The 20648-nt window shown below is 32.6% G+C and overlaps 2 protein-coding genes across 4 annotated transcripts; both read left to right on the plus strand.

Annotated features, from left to right (window-relative positions):
- Window positions 1-3196: 3196 nt before the first annotated feature.
- LOC18043265 (beta-glucosidase 17) lies at window positions 3197-6775 on the plus strand. Its single transcript, XM_024185690.1, has 11 exons — window positions 3197-3231; window positions 3374-3449; window positions 3713-3790; window positions 3944-4031; window positions 4183-4435; window positions 4613-4728; window positions 4870-5087; window positions 5191-5222; window positions 5412-5514; window positions 6218-6320; window positions 6486-6775. The coding sequence occupies exons 2-11, from the start codon at window positions 3389-3391 to the stop codon at window positions 6652-6654; spliced, it is 1221 nt and encodes a 406-aa protein (XP_024041458.1). The 5' UTR covers window positions 3197-3231; window positions 3374-3388; the 3' UTR covers window positions 6655-6775.
- A 4013-nt stretch (window positions 6776-10788) lies between these two features.
- On the plus strand, window positions 10789-14745 carry LOC18043266 (beta-glucosidase 17). Of its 3 annotated transcripts, none has more exons than XM_006438991.2 (13): window positions 10789-11078; window positions 11159-11228; window positions 11951-12009; window positions 12160-12235; window positions 12542-12619; window positions 12719-12806; window positions 12931-13183; window positions 13263-13378; window positions 13493-13710; window positions 13837-13868; window positions 13980-14082; window positions 14194-14302; window positions 14490-14745. In XM_006438991.2, the coding sequence occupies exons 1-13, from the start codon at window positions 10884-10886 to the stop codon at window positions 14710-14712; spliced, it is 1620 nt and encodes a 539-aa protein (XP_006439054.1). In that variant the 5' UTR covers window positions 10789-10883; the 3' UTR covers window positions 14713-14745. The 3 variants fall into 3 exon arrangements, with proteins under 3 accessions (XP_006439054.1, XP_024041457.1, XP_006439053.1); XM_024185689.1 differs by having other exon boundaries at window positions 14493-14745; XM_006438990.2 differs by lacking the exon at window positions 13837-13868 and having other exon boundaries at window positions 13493-13589.
- The last annotated feature ends 5903 nt before the right edge of the window (window positions 14746-20648 follow it).

The following is a 20648-nucleotide window of genomic DNA, read 5'->3' on the forward strand; positions in this document are numbered from 1 at the left end:
GTTAAATTATGAGATCTAAAGATTCAAATTCATCGAGACAACTACTCGCGACCTAAATTTTATTCGGGACTCATACTATATAATCTTACATAGAGTTGTAACCAGGGGCACACATTTTATTGTGCGACGGATCACGTGTCACGATTTCATTAGGCGCATTAGGTTTCAGCTAATGAAATCATGACACATGACCTGTCGTACGAAGAAATTGGTTTTATTTTCATAACTCTGAATCTGGTACATCAAATCCTTACTGACGATAATCAATGATTCTCGGAATATCACATGACTGGGTGAGCGGCTGGCAATTTCAGCTGCTAAAGTTTCAAAATCTTGCTATATAACCGAAAGTTAATTTTTTGGTTCATCTTTGGGAATTGAGATGATGTGCTAATTTACGCACGGTACGTTTTTTTATTGGAAGTGAATAAATATGGGATTGTGTTTCTTAGGTCACAAGAGTGATAGGTCCAGCTCAATTAAGTAACATGGGCCGGCTGATTGTCCACGTGAATCATGTGTGTTTAGTTCATCTTTGTATTAACTATTACTGTTCTTATTTTTTAGTAACTTATATGATCTCCCAAATTATAATCAGATTTGCTGCCTTAATTAGTATCCATTTAGATTTTGTCAAATAACCAATTTGGCTCACAATAATTGAATTTACTAATGTTCCCTTTTGAACCCTCTAACTACTTTACTATTTATTAAGTTATCCTGTAAAATAATCTTCATTAATTTTGTTGATAGTGAAATTATTAAATTAACAACGAATTATTTATATTTGATCTCATCACAAACACGAAGGAAAGTGATGGGTGATTTCAATCACATCGCTGTGTGGGACATAAATCGCGAAGATGATGAATACACAAACCCTTTTTTGATATTTAAGATAAATAATAAATAATGCTGTCACTATTTAGTTTGTTATTGAAAGTTAAAATATTGTTAATAATAAATCAACAATATTTTTGTTATTTTTATCAAACATGACCCCATGACATAAATGAATGGATGGGACCCCAAGTCTAAGGAACCATAACTAATAATATGTTCTAATCTTAACATATTAAAACAATACAATTACTAATCTTCATCCAACTCGAATCTTGCTAGCTACACAGAAAATAAGTTTTTCAAACTTAATTATACTTCAGATAATTTTTGTTATACCCATATTTTTACCAAATTCGACCCTATGACCTAAATGAATAAACCCTCAAGTTTCAGGACCCATATTCAATAACATATCATAATCTAAGTATGTCAAAACAATACAAATCTTATTTCTCAATAAACTTGAATTCTACTAGATGAAAGATAAGTTTTTCCAAACTTAATGAAAATGGTATATTCGAGGAGGAGATGTAATACTCTTCAAGTCTTTTCTCATCTTCTCTCTCTTATTGTTTATTTATTATTACGCCATTATGAGGGGCTACACTAATAACACTGACGACTTGTATAAGATTCCAACTATAAGCTGTTTACTCTTTTCATAGTAATCCTGAAGACATAAAGCTTTTCTCAAAACCCATTCCTTAAGAAAAATAGCTCTGTCTAAGCTCTTACTGCATGACCAAATTTTTACTATCAATAAGTTTTTATTTATAAATTGCACTTAGTGATCATTAAGAATATACATATATATTCAATGAATTCAATTTAATAATTAATGGCTTGCTGAAATGATTGAAGATATAGCAGACAAAGCATGATAATCGTGGACCACATGCAAAGATGAATGATAAATTTTTGAATGGAGGGGCGGCTTTGCATGTGGCCCACAATTAAAATCACGCTTTTCTGCCATCAGCCATGCATGCAAAAAAAATTTATATAAAGGGACTGACTAGGGACTAGCAACAGAGACATTAATTGGATAATTAATCTTAATCATGGGACTTGATCAAGGCGTTTTGCTCTTATTCGTGGTGGCAGTGGCCGGGTTCTTGCAATCGGGTTGCACTACTGTATCGGATGGTATTAACGGCACCAATGCGAAACCAAGTCACTATCCATATTCAATGCCATTCAACCGAACTAGTTTTCCTGCTGGCTTCATATTTGGCGCTGGCTCAGCTGCTTACCAGGTAAGGATATGTATATGCATCTGTGTGAGAGAGAGTCTTCTGTGGATCCAGCTCTTTTCTGATATCTCAATTGCATATTATCTTGCTTACCTAACATTTGAAAAACTGTTTTAACACATATTCACTTGTATTCATCTATATATACTGTACGTATATAACATTATTATACATGGAGCTAAGCTGAATTTGGCATTGAGGTTGGTTAGTTGTAACTTAAAAGTTACAGCACCAAAGTATTTGGTAAACATTGGCTGCTGTAAATTAAAAGATATGTTGATATGATTTTCCACTTGTATGATAAAAAATCTATTATATCTTTAATAATTTTATCAAAATTATTATTTAAAATTTATACTTACCACAAATTATTGATTTTTTTTTCATAATTATTCTTTTTTTTTCACAACAACAGTAAATCAAAAATTACAGCATCTTAATGCCAAGCAAGGCCTTAATAATCTATTAAGTAAAAACTTTGCTCCCTGCGCAGTCTGAAGGAGCAGCACTTGAAGATGGAAGGGGACCGAGTATATGGGACACTTTCGTTAGAGAACATCCAGGTCTTTAGATTTGTTTACTAATTGCTAGTTAATCATTAATCATCCATCGTGCTTGGTGCATAATTAAGCTTTTACATCTAACATATAATCATAATTTTTTAGGATTTTTTTTAATCTCATGGGAAAATTGATATATTTTAAAATATTAATTTGAAGCCTAGCAACGGTGTCTAGTTCATCAATACACTACTCAATTACAACCGACTAGTATTCTTTAATCTCAAATTCGTATTTTTCAAAATGTGCAGGCATCCTAATTTTCAAAGTTTTAAATCCCATTTCCATTTCATTATTGTTGGTGGCATAGACATTGGTTTTTCTTTTGGCATCGCTTGATAATTAACAGTTATTCAAGCATAAGTGGCAGTCGTTCATATTAAGATATAATCCTGACTTTTATATGGTCATTTGTACATGAAATTTGTATGCCATTTGTAAAGTTTCACTAATAACTTTGTCTTTTTAATTGTTATGCGATATTGAAAATGGGTGAATCGTACCATGGAATGGCAGAGAAAATTTTTGATCGGAGCACTGGAGATATAGCTAGTGGTTTTTATCACCATTACAAGGTTTGTTAATTTGGCCGATCATACTTACATGAAACTGTGAAAAGTGCTTTCTCCGTTTTTAAACTTTTCACTTTCCCTCGGATAATTAAGCACGAACATTCCTCTTATGAAAAAAATTGAGACATCTTAATGCATTTTGCAGGAGGACATTAAGCTGATGAAAAAGGTTGGCTTAGACTCTTTCAGATTCTCCATCTCATGGACCAGAATATTACCTAGTAAGATGATCATTTGAATTTTTTCAAATTAATTTCGTTCTTCATGATCATCTAGGTTTAAAGGTTCAACTTATTAAAATGAAGTCATTATAATCTTGAGCACTTAATAGATTGTAATTAATGGGATTAGTTATTACCTTAATAATGGAACAAATAAAATGTCTCAAAGGAAGATGTTATTTAAAATATAAACATTAAAAAAATCCACACTTCATAATCAAGTGATGATAACAGTGATATTAATAACTATTTTTTTATTTCAGAGGGAAAAATTAGTGGGGGAGTGAACCCACTAGGCGTCAAGTTCTACAATGACCTCATCAACGAGCTTCTTGCCAATGGTCAAATCAAATTTCCAACCACTACTCTCTCTTTTAATTTATTTCACCTCTATTAATTTTTGCTTTAATCATTATATAGATACATTCAAAATACATGATTACATGACAAACAATCAAATAAACTAAAGGATTATTGTCAATCACTATGAGCAGATATCAAACCCTTTGTGACTTTACTCCATTTTGATCCTCCACAAGCACTCGAAGAAGAGTACGGCGGATTCCTAAGTCCCAAAATAGTGTGAGTTGTAATTAAAAGCATGCATGCGCCTGCCTGATGATCAGCACATGCATGCATGCACTGAGAGAATAATTAATTTTACATCATATATATGTAAGACTTTGAATTTTAGCTTAATTCTGGTTGTGACAACTGGGAGGGGTGCATGCAGGAAAGATTTTGTAGACTACGGGGATTTTTGCTTCAAAACATATGGTGACCGAGTAAAGCTGTGGGCGAGTATGAATGAACCAAATGGAATGGTGATGAATGGATACAATGTTGGAAGCTTTGCTCCTGGTCGATGCTCTAACTACGTTGGGAATTGCACCGCTGGCGATTCCGCCACCGAACCCTATATTGCTGCCCACACCATGCTCCTTTCTCATGGAGCTCTTGTCAATTTGTACAAGCACAAGTATCAGGTTTTTCGTATTATACAAATTCCTAGCCAGCCTGTTGCAATTAAAAATTGAATATGTATATATATTATTAGCTAATTAATGAGCACATATATAAAAAAGGTCGAGGAGGATGAGATGAATAATTGAAATATTTCTTATATATGTGTGTTCTTTGTGGCCGTGCATGTTTATGTGCAGCCATATCAAAAGGGCAAAATTGGAATTACGATTTTGACTCATTGGTTTGAACCAAAATTCAAGACAGCTGCCAGTCGACAGGCTGCGTCCAGAGCAAGAGACTTCTTTTTCGGATGGTGAGTAGTGTGCTTGAGAGAGAGTCTTGGAATTGGTAATTAAGACTTACGGTAAAAAATGAAATGAAATGAAATGATTAATAATTACAGTATGTATTATTGATCATCGACCACGTAACGTAAAGTAGTAAAGGTATACAGGTTTGCCGATCCAGTGACATTTGGAAATTACCCTGAAAGCATGAGAAGAATAGTGGGGAAAAGACTACCAAAATTTACGGAAGGTGAATCAAAGTTGGTAAAAGGGTCATTCGATTTTCTTGCCATAAATTACTACACAACGAATTATGCAGACGCTGCTCCTCCGCCCAACGCTTTTCAACTTAGTTACACCGCTGACCGGCAAGTCAATCTCACTAGTACGTACCCCAGCCTTAGCCTGCCACTACTCTTGTTACTTGCTCTATATATATATATATATATGAACTCATGCTCACCACCTGTTTTATTCTTTTGTTACAGCTGAAAGAGATGGAGTTCCTGTCGGCTCACCGGTATATAGATGTCTATGCATACTTGACCCTTGACACTTTTTTTTTCAATTTACTCTTAAGTAATTACCAAAATAATGAACGTATATATGTACCGATGAGCTGTTGATCTGTTGGTGTATGTACGGTAATGTGTCAATTAATGCTAATTCCCCCCCCCCCCCGGCGCCCCCCTCTCCCCTCTCTTAATAGACTGCTTTGGGCTGGCTTTTCGTTCATCCAAAGGGACTTCAGGAGCTTTTGCTATATGTAAAGAAAAAGTACAACAATCCAACCATTTACATTACTGAGAATGGTAACATAAATAATATTTTTCTCTCTTCTTTCTTTAAATTTGTTGGGGGGTATATCTAGCTAACATTAATAACCAGTTAAAAAGTCACTAGGCTTTAGCCTAAGGGTTAGAACCCAAACCTCACAATGGTGAGATTATAGGTTTCAGCCCCCACAATGTATTGTGGGGCTTTAATTTCCTTTTTCAATTTGAGTGAATACATTTTTTTCTTTTTTAAAATATGAGAGGAGTAGACGTCCCTCGAATATTAGAAAGGGTAAAAATATGAGTTTTTTTTTCTATAAAATTAGAAAGGGTAAAAATGTGGGTGGTGTTCCATAAGAATTGAAATGTAAGAGACGTCCCTCGAATATTAGAGAGAATAAAAATCTGGGGTAGATGTCTTTCGAATATTAGAGAGGACAAAAATCTGGGTGATACTTCATAAGAATTGATGTAAATTAGTCTCAGTAATAACGTGAGTAGAGTAGACGTCCCTAGAATATTAGAAAGGGTAAACATTTAGGCGGTGTTTCATAAGAATTTATGTAAATTAGTCTCAATAATAGTCTGATTTGTAAATATCATTTATAATCTTATGTAATATGAGTTGTATTCTTAAATAATAGTCTCATGTAATAAAAAAAACCATTAATAACAAGTTTTATTAAGAAACATGGCTCAATTAATTGCTGGTCATGTTAGTTGTTCTCTATTTTTGCAGGCTTGGCAGATGACGCTTCATTGCCACTAAAAGTTGCCCTAAAGGATAGCATGAGGATAAGATATCTTCATAGCCACCTACAATATCTTTTAAAAGCAATTAAGTGAGTAATTTTGAATTCACTATGCACTCTATTATTATAATACTATGGTTATAGTATTACTCGACCGATTATTAGTAGCTAGCTTTATTCTTAGTTATTAGATTCAGAGAAAAATTAAATGCAAATTAATTAATAAAATGTTTCATAATTAATAAATTGTGGCAGGGAGGGAGTTAATGTGAAGGCATACTATATATGGACATTCTGGGACGATTTTGAATGGGATGCGGGTTATACTGTTCGATTTGGTATCACTTATGTTGATTTCAAGAATCATTTGAGACGGTACCTCAAATACTCTGCTTATTGGTTCAAAATGTTCCTACTAAATTAGTGAGTTAAAAGTTGAGATTTGAGAGCCATTCTTAATTAGGCTGTTGTAGCTGGCAAGAGATCAATTATTGTACTCTTATTCTCTTCCAGTTCTAAAAGCTCCTGCTAATAAAGAAATTGAAATTGAAAGCAATTATTTATTTATTTATTTATAGTTTACCAGCCAATTGTGACAGCTAGAAAAAAGCAAGCACGCAATTTCCAATAGAATATAAATACAAACCTACTCAAAGAAAAATGTCACATTTTTTGGGGTTAGTAATTAAATTTAAACGAAAAATCGAGTCCCAATTAACATATTGTAATGGTCACCATCACCACGTTAGCTAATTTAGAGGATTAAATTTCTTTTGGCACTGCAGCATTTTAATATATACGTGACGACTTCTACGGCCATGGCCTAGACCGTCCCCCAAATCGATAATGATAAGCATGTGGTCCGTTCCATGAATAGATTGAATATTTATTTCTTGACAGATATATGACCGGTTGAGCGTTTTCCTTCCCTAAAGAATTATTTAAAGAATTGTCATGAGCAATGCTATTTAAACATAAAAATTATTATTATATATATAATTAGTTATTACATCATAAGGTGTAAGAGAAAAAATGTAAAATAATTAATTAATATTATAATATCTTAGTTTATTTTGTATTTTTTGTATTTTTATTGCATTATTATATGATTGCATCTATGAATATTTTGTTGTCTTCGCAAGATTGGCTTATAGATTAATTTTATAATGCGAGAATCTATTATTTGAATAGGGACAAGCCAAAAGATGGAGTAATACATACTCTAATATAGTATTTTATTTTGTAGCAAATTTTTAACTTTTAACTTGTCAATAAAATAAGAGATTCTTCTATTGTGTGTGCAATCATTTTTTAGGTGCGTGTTTTTTTTTTTTTTTTTCATATGGACACACTATTAAACCGTGAGATTTAATAGAGGGAGCCTCCTGTAGAGAAGGGTTGATATATATATATGTCTAGAAAAATGATTAAGACATATGATTTAATTACAATGCATAGTGCCGTTACACTTTTATTAAATCATATAGTTTAATAACTTTCAGTAGAATTAAACTATTAAATCATATAGTTTAATAGTTTTTTTGGACTTTCAAAATCTAATTCTTAGATTGGAACACACACCCACATATATAGAATAATGATCTAGTGGATACAATGCTCACTTTATGGTGAACGATAATGTTAAGCAGTGCTGTCTAGTTAATCCATAATTTTATTATTATTAAAAAAATCATAGAATTATAAAACATTATTCTTTTTTTATTTATTTCTTATTACATGTGTACTTAAACCAATTTGTGATAATTTCGAATTCCTTCCTCTCTCTCACTTTCAACTACCATCTCATGTACATATTTGTTATGACTTAAGAAATTTCTAATCCCATTCAAGATCTTGCAAGTAAAAAAATTAAATAAATAATGAAAAGAAAATATATGGAGAATAAAGACAATCATATAACATAAGAATTTACATGAAAAACTCTAATATCAGAGAAAAACTACGGCAAAATGTACTATATGAAAAATTATTATAATTATTTTAGTATTTTTCTCACACCCAATCTCTTAATAGATATACCGTTTCTCTGACATTAAAAACTGAAATTCATTATTGTGTTATATAAACAAGTGAATCCAATCTTCCTATATACAATAATCATTTCTTATAGCAAAAGTATTTCTTTATATATATATATATATATATATATATATAAATTTGTTAGAGGAGAAGTATTCATTTTCTTATATAAGTTAATATGGGTGTGCGCAGATTCTAAATTGATTGTTTTACCTTTCTACTTTCTCCAAATTTGAATCAAGTTAACAATCAAAAAATTCTATTGGAAAATCACTCGATCGAACCCCTCATTAAAATCTCACGGTAAGCTAAACATTAGTATCAATAAACTGATTTGCTATCTTTTAATGGATTATTTTACATATACTTTTAATTTATTTCCACATTGAAGAAAAATGGGATTTAATCTTTTAATTACCAAATATTGGTCTACCGATAAGATTCTTCCTCTCCTAGTAATTTCTGCCTATAAAAATATATGTTTACCAAATACTTTAATTGATATACTTTCATATCTAAATGCACATAAGCATTTCATTAAGCATATTAATTCTATTATATTTATGGTTTCAATTAGTGGCATATCGAAAAAAATAATTTATTGGGAACTAAATTACATAATGACAAGTTGTGAAAACTAAAAGTTTATGTGCTAATAAGTTTATAAATTTTACTTTAATAGATTTTATGGGTTCTAAATTAAATAATAGTAAAATCACCCATATGAATTACCGATCAAAGTGCAGGCTTTTATAATTATCAAAATTAAAATATAAATTTTTTGGGTTTATGAGTTTATGGGACTATTTTTGTAAATTTAATAAGGCTACTTTAATAGATTTAACGGGGGCTAATTAATAAGTCAAGTAATTTTTCTTTTAATTTTTTCAAAATTATTTTCTCCTAGCGAGAAGTTGGCTCCCACTGGTCAAGAGTTTGATCCTCCTCTGATATCAATGGACATACATGTCATTTTTTTCTAAATGAATCAATGTATTAGTCATAAAGAAATCTTGAAAAGGGAAATTTTTAATCTAAGAGGTCAGCATAATCTACTTGAAAGTAACATATTGATTATGGACTTTAGAGTCAATTTATTTGAAATTCCAAATGACAAGTTCGTTCATTTTCTACAAATGAATATGATAACTCCAAAATTAGGTACGCAAATAACGATTATTGGAAGCTTGCTTATAGGAGAGTTGTTTGAAAAATATATAAGATGCGATCAATAAATAGACTACTCTAGATACTTTAATTTTCCCACGAACTCAGCTGAATCAGCTATTGCTTTCCATAGTATTAATAAATCAACTCATAAAATATTGCTAAATAAAATCACTGATTGTTTTAATAGGAAACACACATGTTTTGGGTTATTGTACGTACTATTATAATCTCACTTATAATCTACTATGATGCGTTTGTCAAAAGAGAAATTATTAGTCATATATTCTTAAATGACATCCGTATCAAACATGTTACAATATTTTTCAAGTGTATCACTCGTATACCTTAAATTGACAAAACACTTCTGCCGTCCACCAATTCGTTAACTTCCATTAGAAAGTTAATAGAATTGTGGCAAATTAACTATTTCGCCCTTGAAACTCAAAATGAGATAAAAAGATAAATTTACCCCAAAAATTAACGTAAATTTTCAATACATAATTTTTTAATTTTGTTATTAAAAATGCATTTTTTATTAAAAAATATGAATTATTAATGGTACATATTATTAACAATTATCCGTAAAAAATCTATATTATATCATAAAAAATTATTAACAACATATTATTTACAATTATACATATTAAACCATAAAAAATTCCAGTTGGAACTTGGAGGAGTAGATCTTCAAAAATTTAGGTTAAATTTTGGAGGAGTAGATTCGGTTGTCAAGTAACTTTTTTTATAGCAATTATTAATAATTATCTGATAAATGAGATGACATGTCATTTTTATCAATATATATCATATGACATGTCATTTTTTACTAGGTAAATGGGATGTCATGTCTTTTTTTAAAAGACTAGATTACCCCTATGATGTCAGCACTTGTAAACGCAGTCGGCAGTTAACGGATTGGTGGACGGCAGAAGTGTTTTATCAACTTAGAGTATACGAGTGATACACTTGAAAAATGTTGTAGTACGTTTGATATTGATGTCATTTAAGGGTATATGGTTGATAATTTCCCTTGTCAAAATGAATGATTCTGTATATTAAAATGCCACATTTATGCTTAAATAGTTAATTAATTAGAACATTAAAATTATATAATTTATAAATTCTTTTTCGAGACATAATTTAAAAAGAAAAAGAAAGGAAAGAGTATTAGTGACCTGAATGATAAAATGAAAAATAGAGAGTGATTCCTGATCATTTCTTCCAACAGAAAAAATGAGAGAGTTGAATATTAACAACGAGGAGTAGTTGTCGTACTATTCCGAACCATAGGTATGCAATTCAATATCAATATAAGTCTTATCCTTCTTGCGCCTTCTACGGTTGAAATTGAATAAAATAATAGCAAACTGTACGTACTGCTTAATTAATATATGTATTTGGGGGCGGGTTAGGTTATGCATCATATACTACTATTAGTTCATAATGATGAAGCTTCCATATATAATTCATCGGAAGGGAGAGGTAGGGAGAGTGGAAGTTAAATTTCAGAATCTTTTTGTCTGTTATCTGATCACATCTTCGATTTGCTTATCATCTGTATGCCTCCCCTGCTACGGCTCCACTCGGAATAGCTTTCCGCCTGAGTTTTTATTTGGAACAGCATCAAGTGCTTACCAGGTATAATTAATATACATTCACACACATCCACACAAATTAAATGTGTTTCTTCATTCATTAATTCTTCATTTCCTGACCAGTATGAAGGAGCAGCTCACGTTGGAGGGAGGAAACCAAGCGTATGGGATACCTTCGCCATGGATCAACCAGGTGATCAGTTTCTCTCTCCTAATTAAACCAAAAGAAATACGATATGAATGAAACACAACTAGAACTAGCACAATTATTATATATTCAGCGATACAATACTACTGTTATGATTCGCTTCTGGTAATATCCTGGAGGGGTTAATCTTTTGATGCTTAGAATAGCTAATTACAATTAACACTTACTGCGCACCGCCGGTGCAGATGGTCCACTGAAAAAGATAAAAGTAGGTAGGCAAGCTGCAAGCAGGATGTGCACTTGTGCGAAAGAGATTCGTTCCACGTATATTAAAAAGTTGGTGCCTGATCCATTCCAAAATGACCAAATTACCCTTACAGATCAATTAGTTTTGAGTTTTTGGCCATCAATCATAATTGTGTAATGACATCTGGTTCTTGGTCCCCGCGTTTCATCACTTGGTTTTTCTATCTGTCTATTTGGTATGGGTCCTTAAATTGTATCAAAATGACAAAATTACCCTTACACTAGTGAAAGAATGAGAGCATGTGTATCAAGTAGGGTACGTCTTATCAATTTAGAGATTCATTTGAGAAATCATAAAAACATGCGGACCTAGATGCTGTTATTGCAACCAATAATTAAATTTTGGGAACCTAGATGTTATTATTGGCATTGCAATATCAATATTTAAGGGAATTTCATGTTAATTTTTCTTTCATGCGAGAGTTACCTTACCAGTGCGGTGTTTTTTGGTGCCATGGCAGAGAAAATTTTGGACCACAGTAATGGGGATGTAGCTGACAACTTTTACTTTCGTTACAAGGTACGTGTGCGTATGGTTGATAATTATTAATTTTCTGCCGCAGTATGGTTTTTTTTTTTAATTTGTTAATTGAAGTGAAAGAGAGAGGGGGCATTTTAAATTCCATTTTTTTCCTCGTTTAAGAAAATGATTGAGAATTATTAATGACAGGAGGACATTGCTTTGGTGAAGCAAGTTGGTTTCGACTCCCTAAGATTCTCAATATCATGGTCCAGAATTTTACCTCGTAAGATGATGTATCCATAACTTAAAGCAAATTTAAACTTTCCGCAAATATTATACGTTTATTGATTGAGATTTGCTCTTTAACGTTAATAACTTGTACACACACACACACACTGGCGTTTTGGATCCATCTCCTTCGCTTAGCAAATTAAGAAACATTTTATAAAATTCATTCGTTACAAAGATTGGCCGACAAAATTCAATGCATAATTATGTGCATTTTCACATTATCCGATCGAGGCAATCAATTATAGTTAATTATGACACCTGTATGATCTAACTGGAGTTTTAATCTATTTGCCCGTAGATGGAAATATTAGTGGGGGAGTGAACCAACAAGGTGTCGATTTCTACAATAATCTCATCAACGAGCTCATTTCATACGGTCAAGTCCCAATCTTCTCTGAATTGTAATTCTAATCCACATTTTATCTTTTTATTATCTCATTTAACAATTCATGGCTATGTTAACTTTTATTACCAGGCTTAAAGCCCTTTGTGACTTTATTCCACTGGGACACTCCACAAGCTCTAGAAGATGAATATGGTGGATTCTTAAGTCCTAAAATTGTGTAAGTTAATTTAATTAGTTAACTAAAAACATATATATTTTACAATTTACGTACTGATGAGATTATATATTCAAGGCTACAGTTTGGATATCACAAACGATTATTATATGTTTGTAATGAACAGAAAAGATTTTGGTGACTATGCGGACTTGTGCTTCAAAGAATTTGGTGACAGAGTTAAGCACTGGATAACTTTGAACGAGCCGGAGACAGTTGGTGAAAATGGGTATGCAAAAGGTACCCACGCTCCTGGACGATGTTCGAACTACATCGGAAACTGCCCGGCCGGCAACTCCGCCACAGAACCTTATGTGGCAGCTCATTACCTTATTCTTAGCCATGCAACCGCTGTAAAATTGTACAGACAAAATTATCAGGTTCGAATTTGAATTTGATTTGTATACACATACGTATAATTAATCAATTATGTAACAAAGTTAATTTGGCCTTTTGCAGCCATCTCAGAACGGCTTAATTGGGATTACAATCAGCTCTATCTGGGCTGTGCCTAAATTTCCAACAGTTGCTTCCAAGAAAGCTGCCTCTCGAGCTATTGATTTTAAATTCGGATGGTGAGTTCGATGACGGACTTTTTAATACTTATGCCTCAATCAATTATTTCCCTCTCTTTAATTTGGTAACAACTAATTTTATTATTAAGATATATAATTAACATTTGCATGCAGGTTTTTCAATCCTATCACATACGGAAGCTACCCAAGGAGCATGCAGCATTTGGTGGGCAATCGACTGCCCAAATTCACAAAATCACAAGCAGAAATGGTAAAAGGATCAGTTGATTTCCTTGGATTAAATTACTATACTGCAGATTATGCAGAGGAAGTAACATCTTTTAGCAACACCAACTTAAGTTATACAACAGACAGTCGTGTTAATCGAACTAGTAAGCCATACATTACGGCCCAAACAATCTACTGAACAATTCTCTTTCTTTAAAAAAAAAAAAAAACTTTTTTGGGTTAATTTTTATTTACAATTTTACTAAAACTGTAACTTATTGTTGTAACAGAGGAGAAAAATGGATTTCCCATTGGTCAGCCGGTAAAATCCTATATTTATTTATTTATTCTTTTTTTTCGCCGGGGGGGGTGGTTGAGCGGGGTTCATAGGCATGGTTTTGCAAATCGTTTATGTAATCATATGATTTTGCAGACGGGTTCGGACTGGCTTTCCATTTACCCGAAGGGAATTCGAGAACTTTTGCTATATCTAAAGAAAAAATACAATCCTCCTCCCATTTACATAACTGAAAATGGTAATTCAACACTAATTAAATCTTGATTACTATTACATGCACGACAATTTTGACTCTAAATATACGATTTGTTGATTTTAAGATAATTATTTTATGACTCTTAATTTTTAGGAGTGGGTGATGTGAACAGTAGCTCATGGTCTATTGGTTATGCTCTGAACGATACGGTGCGGGTAAATTACTATAACGACCATCTATCATATATCCTAGAAGCTATCAAGTAAGTAGCCAGAGATTTTGATTAAGTAGTATCCGTTTTTAGATTTTCTTACTCTTTGCTGCTTCTTCTTCTTCTTCTTCTTCTTCATTTTTATCCTTAAAAAAAAACAAATCCTTTCTAATCAAGGGATGCTAGCTAGTTGAAAATTACATATAGTAGTATTTATTTTGATTTGTTTTATCGGCAGTAGTGGAGGTGTTGACGTGAGAGGATATTTTGCATGGTCATTTCTCGACAACTACGAGTGGGAATATGGTTATACAACTCGATTTGGGATCACTTATGTAGACTACAAAGATGGATTGAGAAGATCCCTTAAAAACTCTGCTTTATGGTTCAAAAAATTCCTCCGAAACCAAACGGATGTTGCTTCTAACACCTCTTCTTTGAAATTGTACTCTGATCAGTGATTTATACAATTACAAATAAGTGAGTGTGTTCAATGGCGCAATCCATCTCTAAAATTTTTGAAATTCTTAATTTGTTGATATATTTATATATTTAAGTGGGATGAGATTAAAGAGTGCATATGTATATATATATTTATACACGAACTGTTATACTGTGTTTAAATTGAACAACATGAGCAACTGCTCATTCTTGTTAATAATCAAGGGTAGGGGTGGATAAAAAATCCATTCTGCTAAAAAAAATTGAACCTAACCAAGGGTTTGATTTGGTTTGGAAAAAATTTAAAAAAATTTGAAGTTTAAAAAATTGAAAAAACCGAACTAAACTAGAAATCAAAAGTATATCGGTTCGATTCATAATTATAGAAATAACCATTCGATTCAACTCAATTTCATAAAAGATCGAACCTAATTGTGCCACCCTTTAATCGAGGGCGCAAAAGAAAATAGAAGTAATGATCTAATTAAGCACACTGATGTACTAATACATTATATGATATTATAATATATAGGCGGAGGCCGGATGCATATGTTGACCAACATCCCTAAAGTTTTATAAAATCTCACTTTGGCCAAAAAAAAATTCCAAATTCGTAATCCTCGTGCCTGACTTGACTTTTTCAAAATGTTTGGGCCTAAGTCCGCATTTTGGAAAGCAATTAAGAATTGAGTAGTTATATCTGACCCCCTCACTTTATGTCATTAATCTTAATTATGATCATTTCTAAAATTATGCTTATTAATAAACAATATCAATTTTTAACTAAGTTACAGAGAATAAGAGTATAAGACACACACAATAATTCAATTTGACACACGGAATAGTATTATTTGATTTACATTACAATTGAACTTTTTACACCCATGAGTAGGTGTGAACAAGAGATTAGTTTGCTGATTTTTGAGAAGCTTTCTGAGGCGGGCTTTGAGAAAATCTTTGCAGCAACAGGACAAAGAAAACTGATGGAGAAATTTGGGGGGCGTTTGTTGTGGGATACACTGAGTGAGAAGTCAGTAATGAAAAATCCCGATTAATGAAATCTTAAGCATTGGTGTGTGATAACATTATCAATTTGGTGTCGGTAACTGTAATAATTTTCGCTTTGATCGCTGGCTGTCAAGAGTTCTTCTATTTGTCCCAGGTCAAACCCCGAAAAGTAATGCTAATAGTGCACTTGAAGGATTAGTGGAGTTTCACTATAATTTTTTTTTTTTTTTAATGTTTTCACAAAGAAGCAAATGGGGGGGAACGGATGGGGGGACGCTTAGAAAATCATGTTGTCGTAGTAGCCACACTCCATTCACATTTAGAAACGCTTTAGTTCTATTCATCTCCAATTCAAAGACACCGGCACCGCAATAGTTTTTTTTTTTTTTTTTTTTTTTTGGCAACTAAATAACCTTACTTTCTTTTTCCCTTTTTTTACACTTAAAAATTGGTCTGCACTTGCTGACTTTGGAACCAAATTTCTCCGAAACTTAGGATTGGGAAAAAATATATATAAGGAAGGATGATTTTGTAAGCAAATGAAGCTAATTGAAAAGTGAAGGTTAAAGAGATAATCTGAAGAGGTAAACTATCATCATTATTGGGGATTCATGAAAAATTTACTTAAAGCAAATGAGTAGTTAAATTTGGGTTAGGTCCATGTAAAGCTTTATATTTTTCGCTTTTATATATCTGTCTCACTCACACACTCTCACACTCGGACATTTTTAAACATTTTTAAGCTAAGAGTTCATTGCTTGATGCTAAAATATTACAACTTGCGGGAACTAATTTTTTCAGGGGACAAAAACAAATGATTATATGTACTAATGACGCATAATATATAGATGAAGCAACAAATTTGGTTTAATTAGTCAATTTCTACTTTTATACTTAATATAGGATGATAATGTATGTCATTTTTTAAAACATAATGAAATAAATAGCCATGACCTTCAAAGGATAAAGACATCTCCAATATAGAAGATCCAAATCCAAGAGCCAAACTAATAAGAAAAATCGGATGTCAATTTGAGTGAAAAATCAATCTAGCAAAAATCAGGAGGGAAATAAATGCACATGGGAAGGCGACAATACTCACATGAAAGAAACACGGGCACTGCTAATGCTTCCTCAATCCAGAACACTTGCCATTAGGGGCATCTCTCTTTTTGTAGTCTTCTTTATCCGCTAACACTTATCTTAAACAGCCCTCTTTTATGGGTGTGTGTGGGTGTCAAAATATTTCACGTGAGCCATTAAATGGAGGACCCCCTAGAGCAAACCCGTATTCCTAGAATTGACATTGCCAGGAAAAATAATGGACCGCTTTAAATAAATGGCCAGCGTCGTCTTAATTTGTTAAACAAGTGGTGCCTCTTTGTATCCAAAAGTGCTATTGAAGTGAGTAGTGACCCATTTGATACTTTTTTTTTTTTTAATTTTCTTTTCCTTAGTTATTTTTTTTGTCAGCACAAACGTTTGAGTTCGATGATTGGCATTAATGATCAAGAAGAAGAACAAGCTCAACACTAGCTGCCATGCAATAGCATGTGCCTCGTTGCATGTCCACAAAACTAGGTAGACGCAACTGGGACTTCAATATATATATATATATATATATATAAGCATTTCCTAGATCAATATTATTCTCAGAAACTGAATATTGAAGCTGACCATCACATTTAATAATAAATCAATATCAGAGACACCCAAAAAAGAATTTCAGTTACCACATGGGTGATGGCCCGACAAGTTTTTCAGCGTTGTTATTATTATTAAAAACGCATTCGTTGCATCAATCGCAGTGGATGTACAACGGGCCAGGTTAGGATGATTACATTAGAGAGGGTAAATTAATGTTAATGAAAACTTCAATGTTTTGAGGTAAATTATAATGTTACTTGATTTCAAAGATTATGGCAATCGGTAATCTTTGGTATAATGATTGTCACCTTCCTATTTACCATTACAGTTAAATTCGAGTTTTCCGTGTGTGTTGTGGGAGCATATATTCTCAGTTTGATGCAGGCCATTGAACTTGATGCTTCAACTAGTGACATTAAGATTCATTCTGATAGACAACTGGTCCCAAAAAATATATATATTTTGGAAGCCAAAAATTTACTTAAATGATCATTGAATATATGAAAGCAATTATTTTTGCCGAATAATTTGGTCATTGACCTTTATCAATCATTTTTTCTTTAAGATGGAACTATTTTTGTATTTTAGATAAAGTTTAAGTTTCATTCTTAAATTTTCAGCAACATTATTGGGCAAATAGTATTTGCAAGTTGCATAAGAAAGGAAGCAACAGAATGACAACTAGCTTCATAAATATTGGGAAAAGAAAAATGGCTTTGAGCCATTAAGGAAATATCACCAATACAGAAATAAAAATATTCTAGTATAATAGATTAAATCAATAATCTCATTTCTGTCTTGATGATGCCTTCTTAATATTCAAATTATCCATACTCTTTAACAAAAATAAAAAGTCAAGGAAGAGAAGAGATCCACTAAATTATTACTATGTTTTTTCCCCCATCAGCAGGAATACGATGAAACATGTCTATAGCATTATTGGCATTAATTAGGAAACCAAACGATGCACGAACTTGGTTTATTGCTTGTCCAACAAGTTGGGTCATGGTTAAATATAATGTCCATTAAAAATTGTTTTCTTTTGTTTGGAGGGTGGTTTCAAAATCTTATTCTTGGCAAATGGCAAAGATTTCCCATTACCCCAGAAAAAAAGGGAAAAAAAAAATGGACCATAGGATTCCAATCATCACATGCGTTTCATAATGGATTAAATCAACACTTCGACGGAATAACTTTCGTTTGAAAATTGTACCATCAAAATGCTTAATCTTGCCGTTATTCTAATGGTTGCTGTGGTCACAAAAACTCTTTTGTTCTGTCATACCACTGAAGATAATCTATTGTATATGTTTCTTCATTTTGAAGCCAAATGTTATTTTTTAAAAAATAAGGGTTATTTCCACCATGCCCCCAAATGTTTTGACAATTTCCGCCGCGCACCCATTTGTTTAAACAATACTCGCCGCGCACCCAAAATCGTCAATTTACCTGTCAAACTTAACAGTGCCAGGGCAAAATAGAAATTTCAGGTAAAAGAAAGGGAAGGAGAAACAAAAGAAGATTTCGTGATGTGAGCTACTGACTACATCATTCCAGTTAACTGATTTTGTGATGAGACTAGCAACATGTAGCACTGACAAGTACTCTAGTTTGGAGCCAAAATCGAGCTTTGGGAATCGGTTTTGGCGGGTTTTCTTTCTTCATCACGTGCTACCACATATGAATAGCTTGGCTGTTAGTCATTTTGTTTGTAAGGAGAAAGGATAAAGGCGAACTGCATCAGTCGTTTCCTTTTTGGAGAGGCAAAGGTTAGTTTTTATTTTATCTGATCTTATTTATTTCAAAAAAAGAAATTGTTATTTTCATTTTATTTGATTAGTTTGTTTTGGGTTTATTTCGTTATGGATTTATTTCAATATTTTTTTTTTGAATTATTGGTACTGTTGTTTCAGCTTATGCGTGCTTTAATTTAGCTTCTGTGCTAGGGATTCATGGTATTGTCAGTAAAAATTTTTGCTTCGTAGATGATTATTATGGCTGAATGCGTTATTATTTGTTGAAATTTGGCAGCCTTTAGAAAAAAAAAAAAAGCTTAAGTATATAATCCAGGAAACATGTGTTAAGTTCAAAATTATGATCAAGTTTTAGATATGAAGTGCATTATCTTGCCTTGAGTGCCATATTAGAAAAATTGATAGTAAATATGTTTATAGGTGAGAATGAATTACGAAGATGACACAACCGTGTGTGTCACTTTCAAGGACACTACACATAATCTTGGTGTAATAGATTTAGATAGATTCAGCAAGGTCTCCCTAATCAACAAGGTACTTGTGAGAGTGTATGGGAGAATGATGAAGTTTGATGAATTGTTCCGGCTGACTGTTTGGGTGCCATGGGAATCAAAAGAGGCCGAAATCTTTAATGATGAAGATCTCTTTTTCCAGTTAAAAGAGCACCACAAGATGCAACTCTACAAAATGCATTTTTATCTTTACCAACAACCATCATCAAACGAATCATCAGCAAAAAGAGCCTTATTCCAACCTTCAAACACTTCAAAACAAAACACATTACAACTTACCATCCTAGGCACTCTAAATCTCAATAACCCTATTTCATCACCACCAACTACCATTACAAATGAATCAAACCCTGCTACACATACCCTTTCAGAAATTGATACTTCACCAGATAGTGGTCAATCGCAGTCAAGAGCTGAAGCTTCAATCCATACTGATACCCCCAACAGTAAGTGTTGTGCAAATTTTAATGTACTCGCAAGCGCACGAATCTATTGTAGTATAGACTAATGGTGACGAGTGTCGATCCCACGAGGAGGTGGATTTTAATTGTATATAGAATTAATTTTGTAAATGAGTGGTTGGATTTTTTGGTGGAAATGATTTGGAATATGCTAAAACTTAAATTAAAATGGCGATAATAAATTCTGAAATTGGAATTGAAATGACGAGAATAAATTGAAGCGAAGATCTATTGAAATGACGTACTTGGGTATCTGGATCCGTATCAACATGCATCATGGGCTAAATAATCCGTATTAATGCCAATTAAATCATGAGGGGGGAATCCACACCTCATGAACCACGCTCTAATCAATATGGTGCTAAGGGCTTATCGTGCCAAATAATAATAACCTTATACTAGAGAGCCGGTGTAACCAAGGCGGTATCTAGACAAGACTATTATTATTTGTCGACGAGAAGTCAAAACATCCACAAAAATTAGAGGGGAAGAGAAAATAAATTTACCAAATTAAGCCCATGACACATATTGAGACTTCACCTTCAACCCAAGCTTGAAAGAAAATTAGCCACTC

This window comes from Citrus clementina, unplaced genomic scaffold (genome assembly GCF_000493195.1).
Source record: "Citrus clementina cultivar Clemenules unplaced genomic scaffold, Citrus_clementina_v1.0 scaffold_4, whole genome shotgun sequence".
Taxonomy (NCBI): domain Eukaryota; kingdom Viridiplantae; phylum Streptophyta; class Magnoliopsida; order Sapindales; family Rutaceae; genus Citrus; species Citrus x clementina.